The 24,352-nt window shown below is 45.3% G+C and overlaps 1 protein-coding gene across 1 annotated transcript in view; it reads right to left on the reverse strand.

Annotated features, from left to right (window-relative positions):
• The window catches only part of MSH4 (mutS homolog 4), a 1,456,061-nt gene that overhangs the window by 858,167 nt on the left and 573,542 nt on the right, over positions 1–24,352 (reverse strand). Inside the window, exon 6 of the mRNA XM_044086833.1 lies at positions 911–1,035. Coding sequence (XP_043942768.1) covers positions 911–1,035 — 125 coding nt within the window. The remainder of the gene's footprint in view (positions 1–910; positions 1,036–24,352) is intronic.

The raw sequence follows: 24,352 nt of genomic DNA on the forward strand, positions 1-24,352 counted from the left end.
ATGGGATTCACAGACAACTGTATGCACAAGTGCTGAGTATGGCAAGGATTCAAATGCATAAGTGTGTGTGTCTGTCTGTCCATGTGCCATTCTTGTAGATGTACCTATGAAGTTCAATACTGTGAATCTGTACAGGGTAAAGCCACTCAGTATAGATTGCTAATGTGGGTAAACCATAGTGTGTGTGTGTGTGTGTGTGTGTGTGTGTGTGTGTGTGTGTGTGTGTGTGTGTGTGTGTGCGCATGTGCGTGCATGCGTGCGTGCGTGTGTGTGTGTGTGTGTGTGTGTGTGTGTGTGTGTGTGTGTGTGTGTGTGTGTGTGTGTGAGAAAGTGACAAAGTGTATGACTATCTGTCACTATGGGTTTGAGAGTATTAGTGTAGTGAGTGGGTGGGTCTGCAAATATGTGTGCATGAATGACTGTCTGTATGTCTTTGGAAAGGATATCACTGCCTATCTGCACACTGTAGTGTAGGTGGTAGATGTTTCACTGAATAGTTGTTTTAGCAACTCAGTGGAGCTATTCATAGCAATCCAAATTATCATGTAATGAGATGTGGCACATTTGGGAATGTGAATGACTATGACTTGCTAAATGGCAAAGCAGTGCAACTCAGCAAATTTGTGTTGCTATACCATTTTTATGAACACTGGATAAAGTTGCAAAGAAGCACAACCCTCAAGCAGAATAAAAGTGAGTTTACTAAGGCAGAACTATAAATCACAGATGGGAAAACCAGTCTGAAACAGTAAAACACTTAAAAGTACACATCTTCAAGAAAAGACAAATTATCACATGCACTCTACTTAAACATTAATACCTGCACATATGTATGTAGTTTGTACACACTATCAGTTTTGAGTATATGTATACAAGTGTCTGCAGTATTTGAAACAAAAATACAACTTACCATAGTCAGAAAGAGTACAAGCATTTGCAAATGAAATAAGCATGTCTAGCATGGAGACTGCATCAGATAGTTTATACAAACAATGGATATGCTCATAGGTCTCACTCAGTAATTTGCACACTACTCTGAAAATGAAATAGAAACAAATGTGAAGAAACAGCAGACTTAGTCACAAAAAAGAAGCAACTCAAATATAGACACAGGTTAGAAAGCTAGGAGCTGTCCTTATTTACTATTATAAAAAAGCAGAGAAGTACATTTACATGAAGTATTCTTAATCACAGCAGACCATCATGAGTGGCGTTAGCAATAGGGTAACAGGCATATGGCGACACCACCAACTGCCACTAGGACTAGGACAAAATCTTCAAGAGGCTACCTACCATACATGTTAGGAGGCTTAATAAATAACACACAGCGACAGCTGACTTTTAATTACTTCTGATTATGGGTGTTATTTTTTACTTTTGAAGAAAGTTGTTGCTAAAACATACTGGGGACAAGGGAAGCATTTAAAGTGTTTAATACTTACTTGTTTCACTGTCCATTACTGCTAGGCTTCCCTGGGATTAAGGCATGTTTTTTGGATTCACCATAGAAGAACCTGTTTGTTCCTCTGTTCTTCCTTCTTCCAGCCACAAAAAAAAGAAGTTATGTTCTTACCATAACGTTCCATGTGGAGTGTTCATCTCGCCTTTGTTCTTACACATGGGTGTCGGAGCCGATCCTCGGCTCCGAGTCGGCCACTTAGCAAAGCTTTGCATCCAGAAGAAGCTCGAGACCAACCTATCTCCCACAATTCCCTCTGCCTTTACCTCAGATCTAGTTTGCAAAGCAACACCAGATCCAGCAACAACAATGTAAACATCCAAGAATACCTACATATACACAAGGAGCGTAAGTAACTCAAGCCAGTAGTAGAACAGAGAGACCACTAGTGGGAGACAAACAGACCAGACATCTAAACTGGACGTTCTTCCTGACCTGAGGGTGGGAGGGTGGGGATGTAAGAACAAAGGCGAGATGAACACTCCACATGGAACGTTATGGTAAGAACATAACTTCTTTATGTGAGAGTGTTCAATCTCGCCATTTGTTCTTACACATGGGTAGCGTCCCTAGCTCCGTGACCCTGAGAGACTCACGGAAGAACGTTCCTGAGCACAGTGGAACCAAAAGTTGCTCTGTCCCTGGAAATTCTATCCACTTTATAATGAGTGATAAACGTATGTGGTTTAGACCAAGTGGTGGCCGCACAAATAGTGTCCAAAGGTAGGCGAGCCGCATGAGCCAAAGATGTAGAAACTGATCTAGTAGAATGTCCTTTTGGTTTGGTGGGCAAACTCTGACTAGAAGCAGCATAAACTAAGGTAATACAATCAGTTAGCCATTTGGAGAGAGTACGCTTCGTCACTGCCATGCCCTTTTTGTTGTCCGCAAAGGCTATAAAGAGTTGGTCTGCTTTCATATGATCTTTAGTTCTGTCTAGGTAGAATCTGAGTTGTCTATGAACATCCAACTTGTGCAACATATATTCCAGCTTATTGGAATGATTTGTGAAAAATATGGGAAGCTCAATGGATTGATTAATGTTGTTAACTGAACAAACCTTAGGGAGGAAAGAAGGGTTGGTGCGTAAAGATACCCTGTCCGGGTGAAAAATTAAATATGGCTGTTTAATGGAGAGAGCTTGAAGTTCCGATACTTGTCTGGCTGAGGTGATAGCTACTAGGAAGAGAGTTTTCCAGGACAAGAACTTTAAGGAACAGGAAGAAGCTGGTTCAAAGGGTGGTAACATTAGTTGGGATAAGAGGAGATTTAGATTCCAAGGAGCCGTAGGAAACCTAACCGCTGGTCTAAGATGAAAGGAGCCTTTCAAAAAGGCTTTACAAAGCCTATGAGCCATAATGGGTGCTCCATTCTCTCCTACATGAAAGTTAGAAATAGCAGCCAACTGAACCCTCAAGGTGGCAGTAGAGGCTCCTTGGTGAAACAGCATGGATAGGAACTCTAAAACCTTGTTTAGCGGGGCTATTAAGGGATCCAAATGCTGTGCAGTCGCCCAGTAGACAAAACGTTTCCACTTACTGGTGTAAATTTTTGTAGTGGAAGCCTTATGAGAGGCTACTAGAATGTCTTGAACCACCGGAGAGAGAAGATCAGACCTGGCTAAGAAGGGAAGCGGAGCAGCCAAGCTGCTAACCTGAGGGACAGGAGTGACGGGTGGGGAGATCCTGACGAATGAGTCAGTAGGTCTGGCACCGGTCCAGAATCCAGGGCTCCCGTATTTGGTGTGCTTGAAGAAAGGGGAAACAAATCTGACGAGGCCAGAATGGGGCAATGAGAATTACAGTCCTTTCTAGATCCTTGGCTTTCTGGAGAAATCTCGGTATTAGAGGTATAGGGGGAAAAGCGTACAGGAGACCCGAGGGCCAATCGTGAATCAGAGCATCCCTGGGGACATCCCCTGGAGGGGGTAACAGGGCAAAGTAGCTTCTGCATTTGGCGTTCATTGGAGACGCAAACAGATCGCAGCAAGGCTGGCCCCACTTGCGGAATATCATTTCCGCTATTGTCTGGTTGAGGGACCACTCGTGAGGTAACAGGATGGCTCTGCTCAACCTGTCCGCTATAACGTTGGATAACCCCGGGATGTGCGTTGCTATCAGAAAGTGACCCGTGGACTCTGCCCATTGCCAAATTCTCATGGCCTCTCTGCACAACTGGTAAGACCTGGTTCCTCCTTGTTTGCTTATGTACCAAACTACGGACATATTGTCCGTTTGAACTGCAATGGTCCCTAGAGGTAGAAGGGGGGAAAAGTGTTGCAACGCTAGAAACACTGCCTTCATCTCCAAGACATTGATGTGCAGGTTGTACTCTAAACTGGTCCATTCGCCTTGGACTGTCTGTCCCTGAAAGATGCCCCCCCACCCTATCAGGGAAGCGTCCGTGGTCACTGTGGCTGTTGGTGTGGGTAACACAAACAGTCGGCCGCTGATGAAATTGTGATTCTGTAACCACCAAGACAGGTGTGCTTTGCAGGTGTTTGTAATGTGAATTTCGTGTGTCAGCGGTAACTGTTGGAACGACCATTGTGTGAACAGCAGCCATTGGAGAACTCTCATGTGTAGTCTTCCCATGGGAACTGCAATGAGGGAAGCTGACATGAGTCCCATGACTTTCAGGACTAGTTTGGCTGGGGATTTCTTGGACAATAGAAGGAGAGATATGTGTTTTTGTAGGGAAGCTATTCTTGTGGAGGGAAGTCTTAGAAGCAAGGAACGGGTATCCAAATTTGCCCCTATAAATGAAATATGCTGCGATGGCTGTAACGCAGATTTTTCGAAATTTATCGAAATCCCTAGCTGAACACAAAGGCTGAGTGTGTAGTCCCTGGCTTGTATCAGTCGACGCTCAGTGGTGGCAGTAAGGAGCCAGTCGTCCAGATACGGAAACACCCGGAATCCTAGGCGTCTCAAGTGAGACGCTACCACTGCTATGCATTTGGTGAAAACCCTGGGGGCTGAGGTTAGACCAAAGGGCAGGGCCTGAAACTGAAAGTGGCTGGCTCCCAGCTGGAAGCGCAGGTGATCTCTGGACACTCTGGCCATTTTGATGTGGTAGTATGTGTCCTTGAGATCTATTGAGCACATCCAGTCGTCCTTCTGTAAAAACGGAAGGATCGATTGAAGCGTGACCATCCGGAACTTTTCTTTTTTTACATAGGTATTGAGATCGCTTAGATCCAGAATTGGCCTCCAGTCCCCTGTCTTTTTTGGAACTAAAAAGAACCTTGAGTAAGTTCCGGATCCTCTTTGGTCTGCCGGGACTGGTTGGATGAATCTTTTTTCTAGCAGCTTTGATATTTCTATAGCTGCAGGTTCTCGCAGATGGGGCGGTACATCTGGGAATCTCTTCTGTGGTAACGGGGGAAATAGAAATGGGATTTTGTATCCTCTGGTAATAATGCTTTTTACCCATTTGTCTGAAGTAAGGCTTTGCCAGGCCTGAGGGTATAAAGCTAAGTGACCCCCGACTGCCTCCAGAGCAGGACAGTCGGGCCTCCTTTCAGGAGTGCTGGAAAGGCTTCCCAGAGATGGTATCCCTGTCGCCTTGGTTCTGCGGACCCCCTCTGCCGCCAGGGCGGCGTCTTCCACTTCTGTCCCCCCTCTGCCTCTGGAGGGGGCATCACCCTGTGTGCTTGGGAAAGAACCCTGGGGTTTGCGAAACCACATTTTCCCACCTCGTTGCCCTTTGGAGTACGGTCTGGATGGGGTGGAAAAACCGACTCCGACAGCAGACAGAGTCTTTCCCTCTTGCTCTCACCGGGTCAGGGTCTCCTTTACTTTAGGGCCAAAGAGAGTGGCACCATCAAAGGGGGCGTTAGTAAAGGAAGACTTGAAGGCTTCCGCAAAGGAGCACAGGCGCATCCAGGATTGTCTATGAAGAGCAATCGCTGAAGCCGCAGCCCTACTCGACCCTTCGGCTGCATACGAGATGAGCCTCATGGACGAGTTTACAATAGATGTAAGGGTATTGAGCTGTGCTGTAACCTTATCCGAGACAGCAGCATCTGTAGTACCCTGGAGGGTATCTCCCAACTCTTTGACTAGATCCCTCTGTAATCGTGTGAAATGTGTCAAATAGTTCAGCGACCGCATGGAAAAAGTCACTGAACTAAAAATGCGCTTCCCATATCTGTCCATGGTCCTAGAATCTCTGTTAGGAGGATGGACAGACGAGGAAGATTCGGACATCTCCTTTTTCGTGGCAGCTGCCACCACCATAGCATCCACTGGAACTCCCTTAATGAGGTATGCCTTATCCTGAGGGGCCGTTATATATTTATTAGGCTTTCTGGGAACTGGCTCCACTGTGTCAGGTGTCTCCCACGCCCTTCGAGCAATTAAATCCATTAACTCGTCGAAGGGCGGAGTGACCCAGGAGGAAGAAGGGCAAGCACCGAATGCCTTCAGCAAAACTGAGTCATCCTCAGAAGGGGGTAGGGCTTGCCAATCACCTCTCTGTTTCAGGATCTCTAGGATGTCAGAAAAAGAGACATCCTCCGAGGGTGATTTTGGGCACCCTTCTGACTCATCTAAGTCAGTGTCTGATGTTAAGGACTCTTGTGGAGAATCCAAGTGCCTCCTCTTGCACAATCTTTTCCTCGGGACGTCATCGGGGGGGGCATCCGATGAAGCCTCCGAGGAAGAAGGGGCTACCTCTGAGGGCAGTTGAGACACTGGTGCTCGACGCTTTTCAGTAGTCGTAGGTGCAGAAGAGGATAACGGGCCTTTGGCGGCCCCTGGACCCCGAGCCAAGGAATCCCCCGGTTCCGAAGAACGTGGAGGTATCTCGGACGCGGAAGCCAAGGGCACCGACCCCGAGGACGGAGCCGAGGCGATCCGTGCTGAGGCGCCAAGAGGGAGAGTCGGCATCGAAACATCGGTTCGACTCTCGGTCCCGGAACCAAGGATAGATCGACAGCTCCGCGAGTCCGGCAGTGGTTCCGACGGAGTCGAGGTCAACGGTGCCGACCGAGAAAGAGACGGTTCCGGCACCAAGGGCTCCACTATCAGCAGATCAGCGTCTCCCGGCTCCGAGGGCTGAGTGGGCCTCAGAGGAGGATCAGATGGAGACAAGGGAAGGCCTTTGAGTCTCGACACTAACTGAGAGGAGACTGCAATGAGTTTGGACAGGGCCCTGTTTTCCATCAACTTCTGCACCACACGATCTACGTCGGTGTCGGAGAGAGGCCTGGAAGATCGCGTTGAAGGAATCGAGGACAGTGCCGACCTCAAAAGAGCAGGAGGTGGAAGTTCCGTCACCGGTTCCAAGACCCGAGGCTCGGTGACAGACAATAGTTCAACACTCGGCCCCGAAGTCTGTGGAACCGGTGAACGAACTTTAAAAGAAGAACTTAGAGCCGATGACCTGGGCTACGAAGTCCTCGACTCCTTCGAGGATTTAGAAGTCTGGTCTGACTTGTCTAAAGCCTCTTGGAAGGCAGGCTTCAAAAGAACTCTGTCCATAAGCTTCCTGCGCCTATCTGTCATGACCCTTCCACTAAAGGAATGACATATGGAGCAGTCCTCCTGAAGATGGAGAGGGCCAAGACAGTAGACACAGGAGCTATGGTTGTCGGTGACAGACATCTTCTGTCCGCACTGACATCTTTTAAAACCTGATTTAGCCTTCTCTGACATAACAAGTATTGAAGATTGACAAAAAGCACAGTCAAAAAGTGAAAAGTCACAGCAATAATATCAAGTAGTACCAAGTAATATCAAGTAGTCAAATCCGAGTTTTTAGCAGGTGGGGTAGGCCCTAGGTAACCTAAACTAAATATAAATGTATAAATATACTATATATATAGTCAAAGGGAAGACCAGACCATACACACACACACACACACACACACTAAATAAGTCTATAATCCTAGGAATTTTCAAGAATATTCTCTTAGAAAAACTTTAGCTTATCTGTTCCAGTTGGCTCAGAGCTCTTCAGAACGATGCGATCGGTTGCAGCGGCAAACTAGATCTGAGGTAAAGGCAGAGGGAATTGTGGGAGATAGGTTGGTCTCGAGCTTCTTCTGGATGCAAAGCTTTGCTAAGCGGCCGACTCGGAGCCGAGGATTGGCTCTGACACCCATGTGTAAGAACAAATGGCGAGATTGAACACTCTCACATGTAGAACATTTCCAAACAGTATTTTCCCCTTCAGGAGGCTAATTGCCTTAGCTGCAAATGGAGACTGCTGTGGTCATTACTGGTTCTTAGACCATTCATCTGTTTCCTTAACTCCCTCTGGTATTGTCCCTAAAGCCATCATGAACCAGGGGTTAGACATGAACTCTGTGGCTGTTGGAGTGCCCTTGGTGGTCAAGGGAGAACCATTCACCATTCTTGAAAGAATGGGCATACCTATCTGCCAAGTCAGACTGGGATGTCTATCCCTGGGGAGGCTTTGCCTGTTAAAAGTAGGTTTGCTTCGTTAGAAAAGCCTGTCAAAATTATTTATCTTCACCTGTCTCTGTTACTTTAGACATGAATGAGCTATTGGGTGTAGCTCAGGGCTTAGATCAGGCCTCTGATCCTACAAGTTCTGAATTTGACTAAAGCTGGCCAGCTGTGGATATAACCCCATGTAGATAAGGGTACTGCAGCAGTGATAAAAATGTAATGTTCTCAAAAGAGCATCTGTACTCAGATATGCCAGTTGTTCAAAATTACCACTTTCAAGTTGGCTGAAAAGACAGAAAAAAGTGACATATAGAGGAGACAGTGATTCAATCTGTACTTTCTAATTATCCCATCTGCCCCTTAGGCTAACTGTGTAGTTCTGTTTTCCTTGGATGTGACTCCTTTCTTCCTTTCTGCAAGCCTCCGATACTTATGACCTTTTAGTATCCTCTTTCTAGTAAGTATTATGCCACTTCTTCCTAAATTTCTTAATATTCTTCATTATTAGGAATATTTTTATATACTCTAGGAACTTTCCATATGATAGTGCTTCCAATAAATGGGAAGTGACTTCTGACATGAAGAAATGTTTTAGTGGCTATAGGTTTTCTCTACCTTAACACATTCTTCCTCACTGTCTTTCAGTGTAATAACCAGTAAAGTAATGTGACTGTCTACTAGTTTACCCTATCACACAAATCTTAAAAATCCTGCTTTTTCCCTTTTAAAATAAAACAAGAGATCATCCATGTATCTGAAATATAGTAATATATTTCCTGTATACAAAGTAGAGTTGTGTAACATCTTAGCATAACGGTAGATGTCCTTCTCTTCATTGTTGCAGTATTCGGTACAGAAGGGATGTCCTTCCCCGGGCAGCCCGTCACTCAGCCAGTAAAAATAAGTTAAAACAGATCTTGTTTGCTCCATACATCACATTTATGCTCCCTGCACAAAATGTAGGGCATAAAATAGATGTACAAATGCAAATACCTAGAATTGAAGTGCCCCAGAAGAGACCAGTCATCATAGGACAAAGGAGTCCATGCACATCCAGAAGGAAAAATTGCAGAATAAACAAGAGGGGTTGGAGGGAGGGAGCAAATACTGCAACAGTGAAGAGAAGGACATCTAGTATTATGTTAAGATTTTACACAACAGTACTATGTTCTTCTATATCACTGTTGCAGTATTCGGTACAGAAGACAGAGTAAAAAAGCACAAGAAACAGAATGGGAGATGGAAGGCTGAAAAGAGCCTTCAACAAATACACACAAAATGGTTTCAACAAAACCTGCTCTGGCCCTAGAAACCACATCCAACTTATAAATCCTAATAAAGGTATGAATGGAAGATCAAGTAGCGGCTTCAAGGATAGAATTGGTGTTCAACCCCTTGAAGAAGGCACCAGAAGAGGCAACAGCTCTAGTGGAATGAGGTCTAACAGAAGCAGAGATTTGCCATGAAAAGAATAGCAAAAGGAAATTTCCTTAGATATCCAGGAGGAGAAGATTTGGTTAGAAACAGCCAAACCCAAAGATTTGGCATGAAAGGAAACAAAAAGATGGTCAGACTTATGAACAGTCCTAGTATTATCCGAATAGTACCGGAGCTGTCTGTGCAAATCCAAGGTAAACAGGACCATCTCAGTGACAGACTGAGGAGAAGAGAAAAAGGAAGTGAGTTGTTCCGACTGATTCAAGGACAACTCATTGACTACCTTGGGCATAAAAGAAGGATTACTATGATGGGACACCCTGTCCCTGTGAAAAACCAAAAAAGGAAAAATGGTTATAAGGGCCTGGAGCTCAGAAACCCTCTGAGCAAAACAGCCAGCAACAAAACAGTCTTACAGGTACAATGTTGTAAAGAAGCATAATCTGCAGGCTCAAGAGGAGCCTGAGTCAATTTTTCCAAAACAAAATTAAGATCTCAAGAAGGAGGGATAGGCTTTCTTGGAGGCCTAATTTGCAGGACACATTTAAGAAACTGTTTGACGTCAAAATTAGAAATCAAAGGAGGATTCTAGAGCAGACAATGAGAAATAGCTGACAAATGGGCCTTCACAGAAGAAAAGGCTAAGCCAGACTGGAGCAACTCACACAAACAGAAAAGGACCAGAGGGACCTCCACTGAAAAGGGGTTCAGGTTACGAGCATGGCATCAGACCGAAAATCTCTTCTGTTGGACATATAAGATTTTCTGGTTGACGGTTTCCTTGCCTCCTGTAAAACCCTGAGCACATCCTCAGAAAAGAAGTGCCTGAAAGGGATCAAAACCCTATCACCCACAATGTCAGTTGCTGTGTGGACAAGTGGGGATGGATGATGGACCCCTTGTCCTGTGTGAGGAGATCCAACCAGTGAGGTAACTTGTCATGACGGCCACTGGCCAGATGCATTAAGAAGGAGAACCAGGGTTGTCTCGGCCAAAAGGGAGTCACTAGTAAGATTTTTGGGGAGACCAGCTGAATCTTCTGTAGGACTCTTGGAAGTAGAGGAAGAGGAGGGAAAGTATAAAGAAACCCCTTTCCATGGAAAGGATAGGGCATCCGTCTTCCAGGCCAGATGGCATGATACTTTGGGCAAAAGAGAAGAAGCTGCCTGTTCACAGGGGAGGCAAAACTTCTACCTGAGGAATACTCACTGATGAACAATGTCCAGAAACACATCTCTGTGAAGCATCCATTCGTGAGCCTGTGTTTTGAACCTGCTAAGAAAGCTTGCCACAAGATTGTGCTCTGAAGGAATGTATACTGCCTGAAGAGTTAACTGATAACTGAGAGCCACTTCCGAAGTCTGAAGCTCCATCCAGCATAGGAGGTAAGATGTCATGCCCCCCTGCATGTTGACAGACCACGTCACTGTACTGTTGTCTGTGTACACCTTCAAGGGGCCTGGACAGCATGGGGTGAAAAGCTGAAAGACCAGAATCAGAGCCCTCATCTCTTTGATGTTGATATGGTCTGACTTTAGATAGGGAGGTCAAAGACCTTGAATTTTCAGGTGACCAAGAGATGCCCCCTATTCAATATCTGATGCATCAGTGAACAGCTCTTGAGAAGGGACTGGAGGCTGAAAGAGATAGTCAAGGGTTGAGAGCGAACTGTCGAATCCACCACTCATATTCCTTCTTGAGATAGGGAAGGAGAGGTACATTGAAATTCAGATGGTAGTGATACTGCATTCAGACTTGAGGTACAATTGAAGCTTCTGTATATGCAGTTTAGCAAGAGGAAGCATCAGAATAGAAGAAGCCATGAATCCCAGGGTGTGACAAAACTCCCTGGCTGGCATGGCAGTGAGGGGAATAAGAGACTGAAAGAAGGCTGTCAACAATAATACCTTTGGAGGTGGAAGAGAGGCTAACATTGGTACTTTCTGAATCCTGCAATCCAGATACACATGATCCTGAGGGAGTAAGGACAGACTTTTGGAAGTTGATAGTAAAGCCCCGACTTTGAAGAAGAGAGATGGTGAACTGCATATCCTGCAACAATCGACTGGTAGAAGGTGCCTTAAGCAACAGGTTGTCTAGATAAGGAAAAATCTGAATGCCTTGGAGCCTGCAGAAGGCAATCACAGGAGCTAGGCATTTTATGAATACCCTTGGGCAGCAGAGAGACCAAAGGGCAAAGCAGAGAACTGAAAATAAGAGGAAAACACAGAGAAATGTAAAAACTTCCTGAAGAGAGAGTGTATAGGGATATGAAGGTAAGCATCTTTCAGATCCAAAGGATACCAGAAAAACCTGGGATAATACAAGAGTAAATAGAGTTTGAAGAGTAAGCATCTGAAAATATGGCATATTGAGAAAGGTGTTGAGCTGGGAGAGATCCAAAATAGGTCTCTGACTACCCTACTTTTAAGGAACCTGGAATAAAACCCCATTCCACTTAGGAAGGGGGTACAAGTTGAATGGTCCCTTAATTCAACAGGGACCCTAGAACCTCCAGAAAATGAAGAAGGTGATCTAGAGGAGGTTGAGGAATCCCAGAAAAAGGAGGGTGATATTTCCATACCATGAAGTAACCCTGACAGATGGTAGAAAGAAAGTACAGTTGTGTACACCTACCATAAATGTAGATGTTCGAGTGTCTTCACTGTTGCAGTCATGACTGTAGGGTTCTCCCCTGCCAGCAGGCAGCCCTCGGTTGGCCAGAATCCCAAAGTCTGGGTCCGGCGTCGGCTGTTCAACCATGCTCCCTGACATCAGAGCGCCAGGAGTATAAAGCTGACAGCCGACGCCATCTTCTCCAGTTTTTCTTGCCCCAGATGTCAGGAGTCCCAAAATGAAAAAGGTCCCATAACCTTTGCAAATACACCTCAGAAGAATGGTGAAAAAAGGAAATACACAAAAGTAAAAATAAGAGGGGACAGGAGGGAGGGAAATCCAGACTGCAACAGTGAAGACACTCGGACATCTACATTTATGGTAGGTGTACACAACTGTACTATGTTCATTGTGTTTCACTGTTGCAGTCATGACTGTAGGGTAGAATCCCAAAGCTGAAAGAAAGGGAGGTGGTCATAAAGAGGAAGGGGCGGCTAAAAGGGCCTGCAAGACTGCAGAGGCAAAGCCTGCCCTAGACTTAAAGTAGAGAGGTCGATTGTAATGCTTAGAAAAAGTATGCACTGAACTCCAAGTTGCAGCTTCCAAAATGTCCTTGGTAGGAACTCCCCTGAGGAAGGCCGCAGAAGTGGCAGCAGCTCTGGTGGCATGAGTCCGTATACTCCCTGGGATTTGCTTTCCATGGTGAGAATAACAAAATCTGATTCCATGAGCAACCCATTTAGAAATGGTCTGTTTTGAAATGGCTTTACCTTGGGAACTTGAAGCATAAGAAACAAACAATTGTTCTGATTTTCTGATGTCCTTGGTTCTGTTCAGGTAAAAACGTAGTTGTCTGTGTACATCCAAGGAATGTAACATCCTTTCCCCTTTATTTTGAGGAGAGGGGAAAAAGGTTGGCAAGTGCACAGTTTGATTTAAAGCCACTTTGGAAACCACCTTAGGCATGAAAGTAGGATTAGTCCTCAAAGATACCCTGTCTTGATGAAAAATAATATAAGGTTCCACAGCCATAAGAGCTTGTAACTCTGAAACTCTCCTGGCAGAGGTCAGGGCTAACAGGATAGCTGTCTTCCAAGATAAAAACTTGATGTCAGAAGAGGCAGCAGGCTCAAAAGGAGGCAAGGTTAGTTTTTCCAAAATGTAGTTGAGATCCCAAGCAGGAATGGGAGGAGATCTAGGAGGTCTTAAGTTCTTAGCTCCTCTGAGAAACTGTTTCATGAGCTGGTGGGAAAAGATGGGAGGGTCTGTATTATAATGAGTAGAAATAGCAGAGGCATGTATCTTAATGGAAGAAAAAGAGAGACCCTTATGTAAAAGATCTGTCAAGTAAAGTAAAATTAATGTTAGGAAGTAGAGGATCAGAATCCTGAGCCTGCATCCAGGAACAAAATCTTTTCCATTTTCCTGCATAAGATTTTCTAGTGCTAGGACGACTGGCTTCTAAAATGACATCCATAACCTGCTTGGATTAACCAGGCCACCAGGCTGAGAGTTCTGACATGACAGTTTAGAACCTGACCCTGATGCTGGGACAGAAGGTTCGGAGACAGAGGTAAAACCCAAGGGGGCTCCAGGCATAGGTTTTTAGAGTTGGATACCAAAACTGCCGAGGCCAATTTGGAGCCAGCAAGATTATCATCTTGGGCTTGTCCTGTTTTATCTTCAATAAAACCCGTGGAAGAAGAGGAAGAGGCGGAAAGGCATATCCCGAGAGGTTCCTCCAACTGAATGATAGGGCATCCACTTTCCAAGCTTCTCTGTGGAAAGTCCTGGTGCAAAAATTCTGTAGTTGATGATTGAGATGGGATGCAAAGAGGTCTATGTGAGGACATCCCCAGACTGCTGTTATCATCCTGAATATTTTGGTGTCCAGCATCCACTCGTGTGGATCCGAAAGGTTTCTGCTCGGACTGTCTGCCAGGAAGTTTTGTTTCCCTGGTAGAAACTGAGCTTGAAGATCCAGATTGCAAGCTAAAGCTGTGTTCCATAAATCCATGGTTAGTCTGCAAAGGGGGTAGGAATGAGATCCCCCTTGCTTGTTTATGTACCACATAACTGTGGTGTTGTCTGTCCGTATTAGTAGTTGTCCTGGTTGTAAAAGATTCCTGAAGGCCAATAGAGCTTTCTGAACAGCTAACATTTCCTTTAAGTTGATATGCAGGTGCTTCTGATCCTTTGCCCAAAGGCCCTGCAGACAATTGCCCTGAAAATGGGCTCCCCAAGCATAATCCGAGATGTCCGTGGTTAGAATCTGAGTGGCAGGAGGCAGACGAAAAGGTTTCCCTTTATTTAGAGCACATGCCCTGGACCACCAAAGAAATTCCTTTTGAAGGCAAGGAAGGATGGAAATCAGTATGTCTAAACTGTGGCAATGCTGAGACCATACACTTTTTAGGTACCACTGTATTTTCCTCATGTGTAGTCTTGCATATGGTACGAGAAGGATGCAGGAGGCCATGTAACCCAAAGCCTGCATGAATTTCCTTGCAGATAGTTGAGTTAGAGTTGCCAAGGTTTTGAAAGTTGAAGCCAGCTGTAATTGTTTTTCGGATGTCAGAAATGCCATCTGGGTTGTGGTGTTTAGAAGTGCACCCAGAAAAGTTATCTGTTGTGGTGGTGTCAAATTTGACTTTTTTATGTTTACAGAGAATCCCAGGAACTTGAGGAGGTTCTGTACAAATTCTAGATGCTGGAGTAAGACATCCTTGCTGTCTGCCTGAATTAGACAATCATCCAGATAGGGGTAAATTTGAATTCCCTTGAGTCTGCAGTAAGCTACTACTGGAGCCAGGCATTTGGTGAGACCCTGGGCGCAGTAGACAATCCAAAGGGCAGCGCAGAGAATTGAAAGTGCCTCGATCCGGCCTTGAACCTGAGGTATTTTCTGCGATCTTGCCTGATGGGAATGTGTAAATATGCCTCCTTTAAATCCAAAGTTACCATCCATGCATCTTTGGACAGCATTGGAAGTAGCTGCTGTAGGGTAAGCATCTTGAATTTTGGAATCTCTAGAAAGATGTTCAAGACCGACAGATCCAGAATGGGTCTCCATGAGTTTTGCTTCCTTGGGACTAGAAACAGCCTTGAGTAAAAACCTTTTCCCATCTCTGAAAGAGGAACCAGTTCTATGGCATTCATAGCCAAAAGAGCTTCCACCTGGTTTAAGGCCTCCGTCCATTGATGTTTTGGAAGGTCTGGCCATCCGGTTGGCCTTGGCAAGGTATGAAAATGGAATTTGTAACCTCTTAAAACCACATCCAAAACCCATTTGTCTTGGGTTATTTGAGTCCAATTTTGATAAAAAGAGAGTTTTCCTCTGAGAGGGGCTTCCAGGCAAGAAGTTTCTGTAGCCCAACAGAGGGAGTCATTGAGTTTGTTTCCTTTGAGATTGTGACCTGTCCTCTCCTCCCCTAGGGGTGGAAGCAGTCCACTGTCTTGGTCTATAAGCAGCTTGTGTTTGAGGCCTCCCTCTGGAGTATCTATATCTACCCCTCTGAGGCCTGTCTGAAGTGGGAAAGGACCAATTTTTTGAAGGCCAATTCCTGCTAAATCTAGGTGGCTGTACTTATAAGAAATCTTTAACTGTTTGCATGGATTTCGCCTTATCCTCCATCTTTTTAATCACCTCTTCAGCTTTTGATCCAAACAAAACATTATGCTGAACAGGAGCATCCAATAATTTAGCCTTTACTTGTTCAGGTAAATTTTGTTCCTTTAGCCATGCATGCCTTCTGATGACTGTGCCAGAGGCCGCAGCCCTACAAGAAGCCTCCAAGGCATCAAATCCACAGTGTAAACCATGTTTGCCAACCTGTTCAGTGGCATGCAGTAAGTCATGTAATTCCTTATCATCTGCACAGGCAGAAATGGAAGTAAGCTTTTGTTTTACGACAGACAAAAGAAATTGCTGGTATTTAAGCATATGAAACTGACAGTTTAAAGCCCTAATGGACAAAGTAGCAGAAGTGTACACCTTTTTGCCCCATCTTTCTAAGGATCGAGAATCCTTTTCGGTAGGAATGGGATTTTTGGCAGAAGCGGCCTTAACTCCCTTAGGACCCTGAGAAATGGTTTCAGGGTCAGCAGCAGGGTTCTTGTATAAAAACTGATGGGAATCAGGAACCCTGTAATATCTATCAGGCTTAACAGGAGCAGGAGGAAAAGAGTCAGGGGTTAAGTTAGCCTCCGAAAAGGCATCATCCACAATATCCAAAACAGGAGGAATAGCCAGGGGTCTATGTTGGGGAAGAAGAAGAAATTCTCTCAGTCTTTTCTTGGATTCCGAATACTCCTGTCCTTCCCAGTGGAAATGTTCCCTCATTTCATGCAAAATTTCCCCAAACGAGAAATCTTCAGGGGGAGAAGCTGAAGGAATGGATTCCTCAGCATCAGAATCCTCATAAGGAGGGAAAGAATATTACTGATCAGAAGAAGAAACTGAGGAAACAGAAGCCTGATCAGAGGAATCATAATAAACATCCTGCCTTGGCCTTTTGTCTGGAGGGGGATGTGAACCCCTGATCATAGTAAGTAAATCCTCCGCCATCTTGAGTAACTGTTTCTGTGACTTGGGAGCTGGTTCAGAAGAGGCCTGTGTTGAAGTCTTTGATTTAGAAGGAGTCTTTGCCTTTGTCTTTGGCTTTGCCTTTACTAGTAGCTGAGTAGGCTTGAAAACCCCTTCGGAAACCGGTACCTGCACAGCAGCTCTGGACCCATCCGAAGGAGCATTGTCCGAAGGTCCTGCAACAGAAATATTTAAAGGCTTGGTTGGCTCCTCATGAGAGTCCGTTTCGGCCGTCGGTTCTGAAATGGCCGATGACAGGGGCTGCAAAAGCGCCTCACTGACGATGGCTGAACCTGAAGCTGGCTCCGCTTGTGCGCTGTCATCAGATTTGGACCTCGGAGGCCTGTCTTTATCCTTGCGACGTTTGTGAACTCCGGTAGCCGGAACCGTATCCGACGACATTTTGTAGTTAAAGCGCCTACTGAAGTAATGAAAAGCAAAATCGTACCTTCGCTTAATTGTACGTTGATTGAATCCGGCACAAAACCGACAACTAGCTACATCATGGTCAGGGCCTAAGCAAGGAATACAGTAAGAATGAAAATCCTTATGAGGTATTTGCTTCCCACAAGAAATACAATTATTAACTTTTTCTGACATTGGAGTGGAGCAAGAAAAAAGTTTCCCCAACGGGGTACTTAGCTTTGAGTGGAGAAGAAAGTCTTCGGACCGAAGTATTTAGAAAAATTCGTCAGGAGTCAGCCGACCGGCACTTGCGAACTGCTATCACCGCACGGCAAGTAAGACTGGAGAAGATAGCGTCGGCTGTCAGCTTTATACTCCTGGCGCTCTGACGTCAGGGAGCATGGTTGAACAGCTGACGCCGGACCCAGACTTTGGGATTCTGGCCGACCGAGGGCTGCCTGCCGGCAGGGGAGAACCCTACAGTCATGACTGCAACAGTGAAACACGATGAACATCCCATGAGTCTGAAATGATGAGATGACAATTTGGAAGACAAAGGGAGAGCCGAATGGACAAAGGAACCTGGTCTAAAGGCAGGGGGGATTGTCAAAGAGAAGCAGTTTATCAGATAAAGAAGGTTTCTGGGCCACAGAAATCTGAGAAGCCTTAGCACAGGGGGCCCACCTTTCACCATTCCTGGCCTTAGAGGCCTGGCATGGTTATCGCTGCCTGAGAACAAAAGAAGATCTAGAAGGATAGTTCCTCTGGAACTTAAGGATAGGAGAGACAAAAATGTGTTTAAGGTCTTGCGAGACTTTGCCTTTCTCTTGGGGAGACTTAAATAAGTCAGCAGCAGCAGTCCCAGAAAGACGAGTATCATCCAAAGTAGCATTCAACAACTTGGCCCTAATGACTTCAGGAAGAGACTGGAGACAAAGCAAAGAATGACACCCTAATTACCGAGCCAAAAGCAGCATGTCCTAGAAGAGGCATCAGCAGCATCATAGCTACACTTAACAGATTGGTGAGCCACTTGAGAAGCAGATCCTAAAAAAGATAAGGAAGAGGATTTGACATCAGAATCAGGGAGGCCAGAGATAACCTGACAAGCCTGCTGGCAGCCAAAGAAGTTCTGGATAGCTACAACTGTACGTACCTTTTATGCTCTATGTTTTGTGTGGGAAGCATAAATGTGATGGATGGTGCAAACAAGATCTCTTTTAAGCTTATTTATACTGGCCAAGTGACGGGCTGCCTGGGGTGGGACACCCCTTCCATACCAAATACTGCAACAGTGATATAAAACGACATCAAATTTTCCTAGGAACTAGGAGGAACATGTGCATCCAAATGGAGAAAAATAAAAGAATTCCAGGCCAATAAGAGAGAAGGAAAAGAGCAGAGCAGAAGCGGGAGGATGGAGGGAGTGAATACTGCAAAAGTGAAGACAAGGACTTCTACTGTTACAATAATATTTTACACAACTTTGCTATGTTCTTCCATATCACTGTTGCAGTATTCTTCACAAATAGGAGAGTACAAAAGCTCAAGATGAAACCTGGGAGGAGGAAGACACATTGAAGCCCCCTATAAACCCACAAAAGACAGCACTGGCAAAGCCAGCTCATGCTCTGGAAGCAACATCCAATTTGTAATGCTTAGTTAAGGTATGGACTGAAGTTCAAGTAGCAGCCTCAAGGATGGAACTGGTATCCAAACCTTTGAAAAAAGCACCAGAGGAAACAACAGCTCTAGTAGAATGAGCCTTCACAGAAGTAGAAATACATTCCCATGAAAGGATTAACAAAAGAAAATTGCCTTAGAGATCCAGGAGGATATGGTTTTCTTAGAAGCAGCCAAACTTAGAAATGTGGGATGAAAAGAAACAAAAAGTTGCTCAGATTTGTGAATGGCTTTAGTCTTATCCAAGTAATACCTGAGCTGTCTATGCAAATATGAAGTGCGATGAACCTTCTTACTATCAGACCAAGGGGAAGGTAAAAAGGAGGGCAAATTAATAGATTGTTTAAGAGACAACTCATTAACCACCTTTGGCATAAAAGGATTATAGGTTCATAGGTTGGTACTAGGCTATCGGCCCTAGGTCCTATACAAGCTTAGCCATAACAATTCCCTGGCTAATTCTTCCCACAATATTTACTTCCCTGGACCTCTGTCTAACAGGGCATCTGATATGATCCCTGGGGTGAATTTCCTATCTCAAATCCAATCATCAAGGTGCCTTTTGAAGAGGGCCAAAGAGGTGCTCTGCTTCACATGTATGGGCAGTCTATTCCAGAGTCTGGGGAGTCTCTTGGTCAGGAACCTATCCCTCCAGCATGTTTTGTTCATTGTGATAACAAGGTTTAGATCCCTGGAGCGTGTGGCTCTGAGGGATTGGGATTTCTTTTAAGTGTAGCATGTCCCACAGCTCTGAGTTTGACATGGCCTTGTATGTTAAGCAGAGATTGCCTCTGAGTAGACGATATGTGACAGAGTATAGGTGGAGTTTTTTTAGACGGTCAGCATAAGGCAGCTGCTTTAGGCCTATGATTCTTTTAGTGAGGTATTTCTGCGGCCTTTCCAGTTGTTGCAGATGTCTTGAGAGGTACATACCAAACGGGGCATTGTATTCTATAATGGGTCTAATGAGGGATGAGTACAGTGGGACAATGACCTCCTTATTTCTGGATGAAAAGCCCTTAGTGATGAGGTGTGCCACATAGAAGGATTTCCTGACTGTTGTGGTGATGTGGTTATCGAAGGTGAGACTACTGTCCACCTGTGTCCCTAAGTCTCTTATCACACTTTCGGTGTTTAGTGTACTGCCACCTATGTGGTAATTCACGGGTGCATGTTTTTTCCCAAAGGGGATAACTATACAATGTTCATCATGTTTTATTGTTGCAGTCCTTACAAAATGGGTTATCCGGCTCTTAGTAGACCACAGTCGGCCAGAATACCAAAGTCCTTGGTATATGACATCGGCTGCCTTTGGTTTAGGCCTGACGTCAGGATGTCAGGCACAAAGGAAGGCAGCTGACGCCATTTTCTGTTTTTCTTGCCACGGAGCCCAAAGCAGAAGCTTTTTGCACGAGTGCCGGTCGGCCAAGTCAGATAAGTACCCTATTGGGGACCCTCTTTTCTTGCTTTAACAAATGTCAGAAAAAGGTAATAACTGTCTTGCCTGTGGAAAACAGATTCCACACCATGACTTTTCACTCCTACTGTATTACTTGTTTGGGCCTTGAGCACAACATCCCTAATTGTGTTCTTTGTGCTTCTTTCAACCCGCGTACCATATGCCATAGAGCTAGGATCTTGTTCAAGCATTTTGGAGTTTGGCCTAAGTTCGTTGGTATGGTGTCTTCTGGTCTCCCGACTTCAGATATTCCTAAGAAGCAGAAGGATAAGGACCTCAACAGGCTTAGGGTCAAATTAGCCAATGATGTCCCTGTTAAGTTGGTTGTCAGCCCAGCGGCAGTCAGTGAGGCACTTTCTTTGCCCCTGCAGTCCACGGATGTTCAGCAGCAGGCATCTGAGGAGACCTTTTCTGAGTCCTCCATACAGCAGGCTTCCACTTCATCTTCGGACTCTCCACCAGTCACTGCCTCTGATGGATCCGGAGCCACTAAGCAGGCCCCAGCTTCTGAGGCCTCTTTTCTGCACCCGGAGACCAGATCCAGACCGACGACCTTGGTTCAGTCTACTGCGGTGGCTAGGCCTCCTGAGTCCCTCTGGCTTTTTAGCAGGCCTTGCAGCCAAAAATCTACTCCAAAGCAGGCGCCGGCCTCCCCTCAACTGCCTCAGTCCCAGATGATCAAAATGGCTCGTTATCTCTTGACCCTTATCAGAGGCTCTCAGACACCTTCTTCTAAAAGGGCTAGGGAATTGTCTCCAGACGTTTTGTCTGCCTCAAATTCTGTGGTTTCCAGCAACTCTGCTGATGAAGAGGGAAACTCTCAACTTTTTTTTGCATTTGAGGATTCTGATGCAGAAGAATGCATCCCTTCTGCCTCCCCTCCAGAAGATTTTTCTTTTGGAGATACTCTGAATACTCTTAGGGAGCATTTCCAATGGGAAAGTCAGGACTACCCTCAGTCTAAGAAATGGATTAAGGAATTCTTGGATTTGCCACAGCATAAGCCTCTGGTTATCCCTCCGGTTTTGGAAACTATTGATGTTTTCATGGAAAATTCTTTGACTCCTAATTCTGTTTCTCCTGTTCCTAGAAAGCCTTACAGGTATTATAGAGTTCCTGATTCTCATAAATTCCTTTTCAAAAATCCTACTGCTGATCCAGAGATTATTTTGCATGGCCCTAAGGGTGTTAAAGCCATGGCTGCTAAAAATCCTGTTCCTTCTGACAGGGAATTTAGGGCCTTGGATAGGTGGGGTAAAAAGGTTTATACTTCTTCCACCCTGGCTATTAGGTCTGCTAATTGTCTTTTTCATATGCTGAAGTTATCAGCAGCATACTTTGGAGGCTATTAAGGCTATAATTACTATTGTTCCTTCCCTGATGGAGAGTAAGGACATGCAAGATTTATTGAATTCTGCCACTTTTGTCACTAAACATTCCCGACATTGTGGATTCGACACTTTGGAGGCTTCTTGCAGGGCAGCAGCCACTGGTTCTGTCATGAGAAGACATGCTTGGCTTAGGGAACAGCCCCTTTCTGAACCTGTCAAATCTAAATTACTGGATGTGTCTTTGCACAAGGACAATCTTTTTGGTAGCAAAGCAGAAGAGGTGTTGAAAAAGTTGGAGGATAAGGCCAAATCTATGCAAACTGTTAAGACTTTCTGCAAGTTCAGCCTCCTCATTTTAGTAGACATTACCCTTCTAAGAATTGGACTTCTCCTGACCCTAGTAAACAGGGTCGCAGTAGGCCTAGGGGTTACAGGTCTTCTAGGGGACAGACTTTCATCCCTCAAAAGGCTAAGCATTGGCAGGCTTCCTCTTCAAAATTGGGAAATTCTAAGCAAACTTCCCAAAGCAAGCATTCCCAATGACTCCTGCCTTCCCCTCCAGGCCCAGGGTTTACTTTGGGGGGAAGGTTAGCCATTTTTGTGGATGTCTGGTTCACCATCACAGATGACAAATGGGTGCTCAAAATAGTATCCCAAGGCTACAAGTTCTCCTTTCACACCTTCCTAGTCCACCAAGGATACCCAGATATCCTCCCAAATCAAAGGGCAGAAGCAGAAAAACAAGTTTCTTCTTTGCTAAGACTGGGAGCAATAGAGCCAGTTCCTGCACTTCAGATAGACCAGGGTTTCTACTCAAGACTTTTCCTGGTTCCCAAAAAAGGGGACACCTGGCCCCCTGTTCTGGATTTGTCCATTCTAAACACTTTTCTGGTGATTCCCAAATTCAAAATGCTCACTCTTCAGCAGTTACTGCCGATGCTGGCCAAGGATTCCTGGCTGGTGACTTTGGATCTCAAAGAAGCTTATCTGCACATCCCAATAAGGGAAAGCTGCAGGCAATTCCTTCACTTCAGGGCAGGGAACAGGTACTTCCAATTCTCTGCATTGCTCTTTGGCTTATCTACTGCTCCCAGAGTTTTTACAAAATGCCTGGCTCCAGTCATTGCTTTTTGCAGGCAAAGAAACATTCAAATTTACCCTTACTTGGACGATTGTCTTATTCAGGCAAACTCTCCAGAGCAACTTCTAAAGGATTTGGACTTTGTGAAGAACCTTCTCACCTCTTTGGGCTACACCATCAATGAAAAGAAGTCAAAATTGGCAGCCAGATTGTATTCCTGGGAGTGAGCCTGGACACAGCCGCCCCAGATGGTATTCCTCCTTCAAGAGAAACAAATGGATCTTTCAAATTACTTAAAAAATTTGGCAAGCATGACCCAGCTCTCTGCAAGGCAATTCCTGCAAGCCCTGGGATTCATGGCTTCATGTATTCTGATGATTCCATATGCCAGACTGCATATGAGGAAAATACAATGGTACCTCAAAAACCTTTGGTGTCAGCACACTCAGGATCAAGACTTGATGCTTCCTCTGATTCCCTGCCTGCAGACAGAGTTCCTTTGGTGTGCGACGGCCTCTGCACAGAACAAAGGCCTGCCTTTCTGTCCACCTCCTGCCAGCTAGACTCTCACAACAGATGCCTTGGACTACACTTGGGGAGCACATCTAGAGGGCAGATGTATTCAGGGGACTTGAAATTCTCAACAGGTTAATTTGCACATAAAGCTGAAGGAATTGATGGGAGTACAGCAGGCCTTGATGGCTTTCAAGCATATTCTCTCTCTTGGTACTCTTCTGGTCAGGACAGATAACACCACAATCATGTGGTACATCAACAAGCAGGGAGGGACTCAATCTTACCCCCTGTGCAGACAAAGCATGATACTATGGTCCATTGCAGCTTCCATGGGCATTCATCTGATAGCTCAGTTTCTTCCAGGAAGGCTCAACACCTTGGCAGACCTGTTGAGCAGGCAAGCCCTGAATCCTCACGTGTGGCAACTAAACAAGACCATCTTCTATTGGATCATTCAGCGTTGGGGCACTCCCCAAGTGGATCTCCTCTCATCTCCAACCAACCACCTTCTTCCAACCTTTTGCACCAGGGATCATCACAACAAAGCTTGGAATGTGGCTGCTCTGTCCTTCCCCTGGACACAGCTCTTGATCTATGCATTCCCTCCTCTGCCTCTTCTTCCCAGAGTGCTGTTAAATATAAGGGACGAAAAACCAAGGGCCATCATCATAGCTCCAGACTGGCCCAGACAACATTGGTATCCACTACTTTGCAGTCTCTCCCAGTCTCAGCCTTGGCATCTTCCCCTGATACCAGATCTCTTGGTTCAGGAGGAGGGAAAAATTCTGCATCCTCTGCATCCTCATCTTCAGACTCTGCATTTGGCAGCTTGGCTCAGAAGTTAAACCTTTCCCAACAGGTGGTTGAGGTCCTTCGTGAGGCCAGGAGGCCTAGCACTAGGAAATCTTACGCAGATAAGTGGAAAAGATTCTCCATTTGGATGCAGTCTAGAGGGGAAGACCCTTCTCAACCTACTTTTCCTCTTATTCTTGACTATCTGGCAGGCCTGCTGAATGGTGGACTTTCCTTTTCTTCTTTCAAGATTCATGCTTCAGCTATTGTTCCTTTGAGCATCCCATTTTCTCTCATCCCTTGATGAAACAGTTCCTCAGGGGAGCTAGCAATTTAAAGCCTCCCAGAAGGGCACCTACTCCTGCTTGGGATCTCAATTTTGTACTTGAGAAACTTACTCTGCCTCCTTTTGAACCAGTTGCCTTAGTAGACCTGAAGTTTCATTCCTGGAAAACTGCCTTTCTCTTGGCTATTACTTCAGCTAGGAGAATTTCTGCGCTGCAGGCTTTAATGGCAGTAGAGCCTTTTATCATCTTCCATGTGGATCGGGTTTCTCTTCGAACTAATCC

This window comes from Protopterus annectens, chromosome 10.part0, assembly GCF_019279795.1.
Source record: "Protopterus annectens isolate FY-2018-M chromosome 10.part0, PAN1.0, whole genome shotgun sequence".
In the NCBI taxonomy this organism is placed as follows: Eukaryota; Metazoa; Chordata; order Ceratodontiformes; family Protopteridae; genus Protopterus; species Protopterus annectens.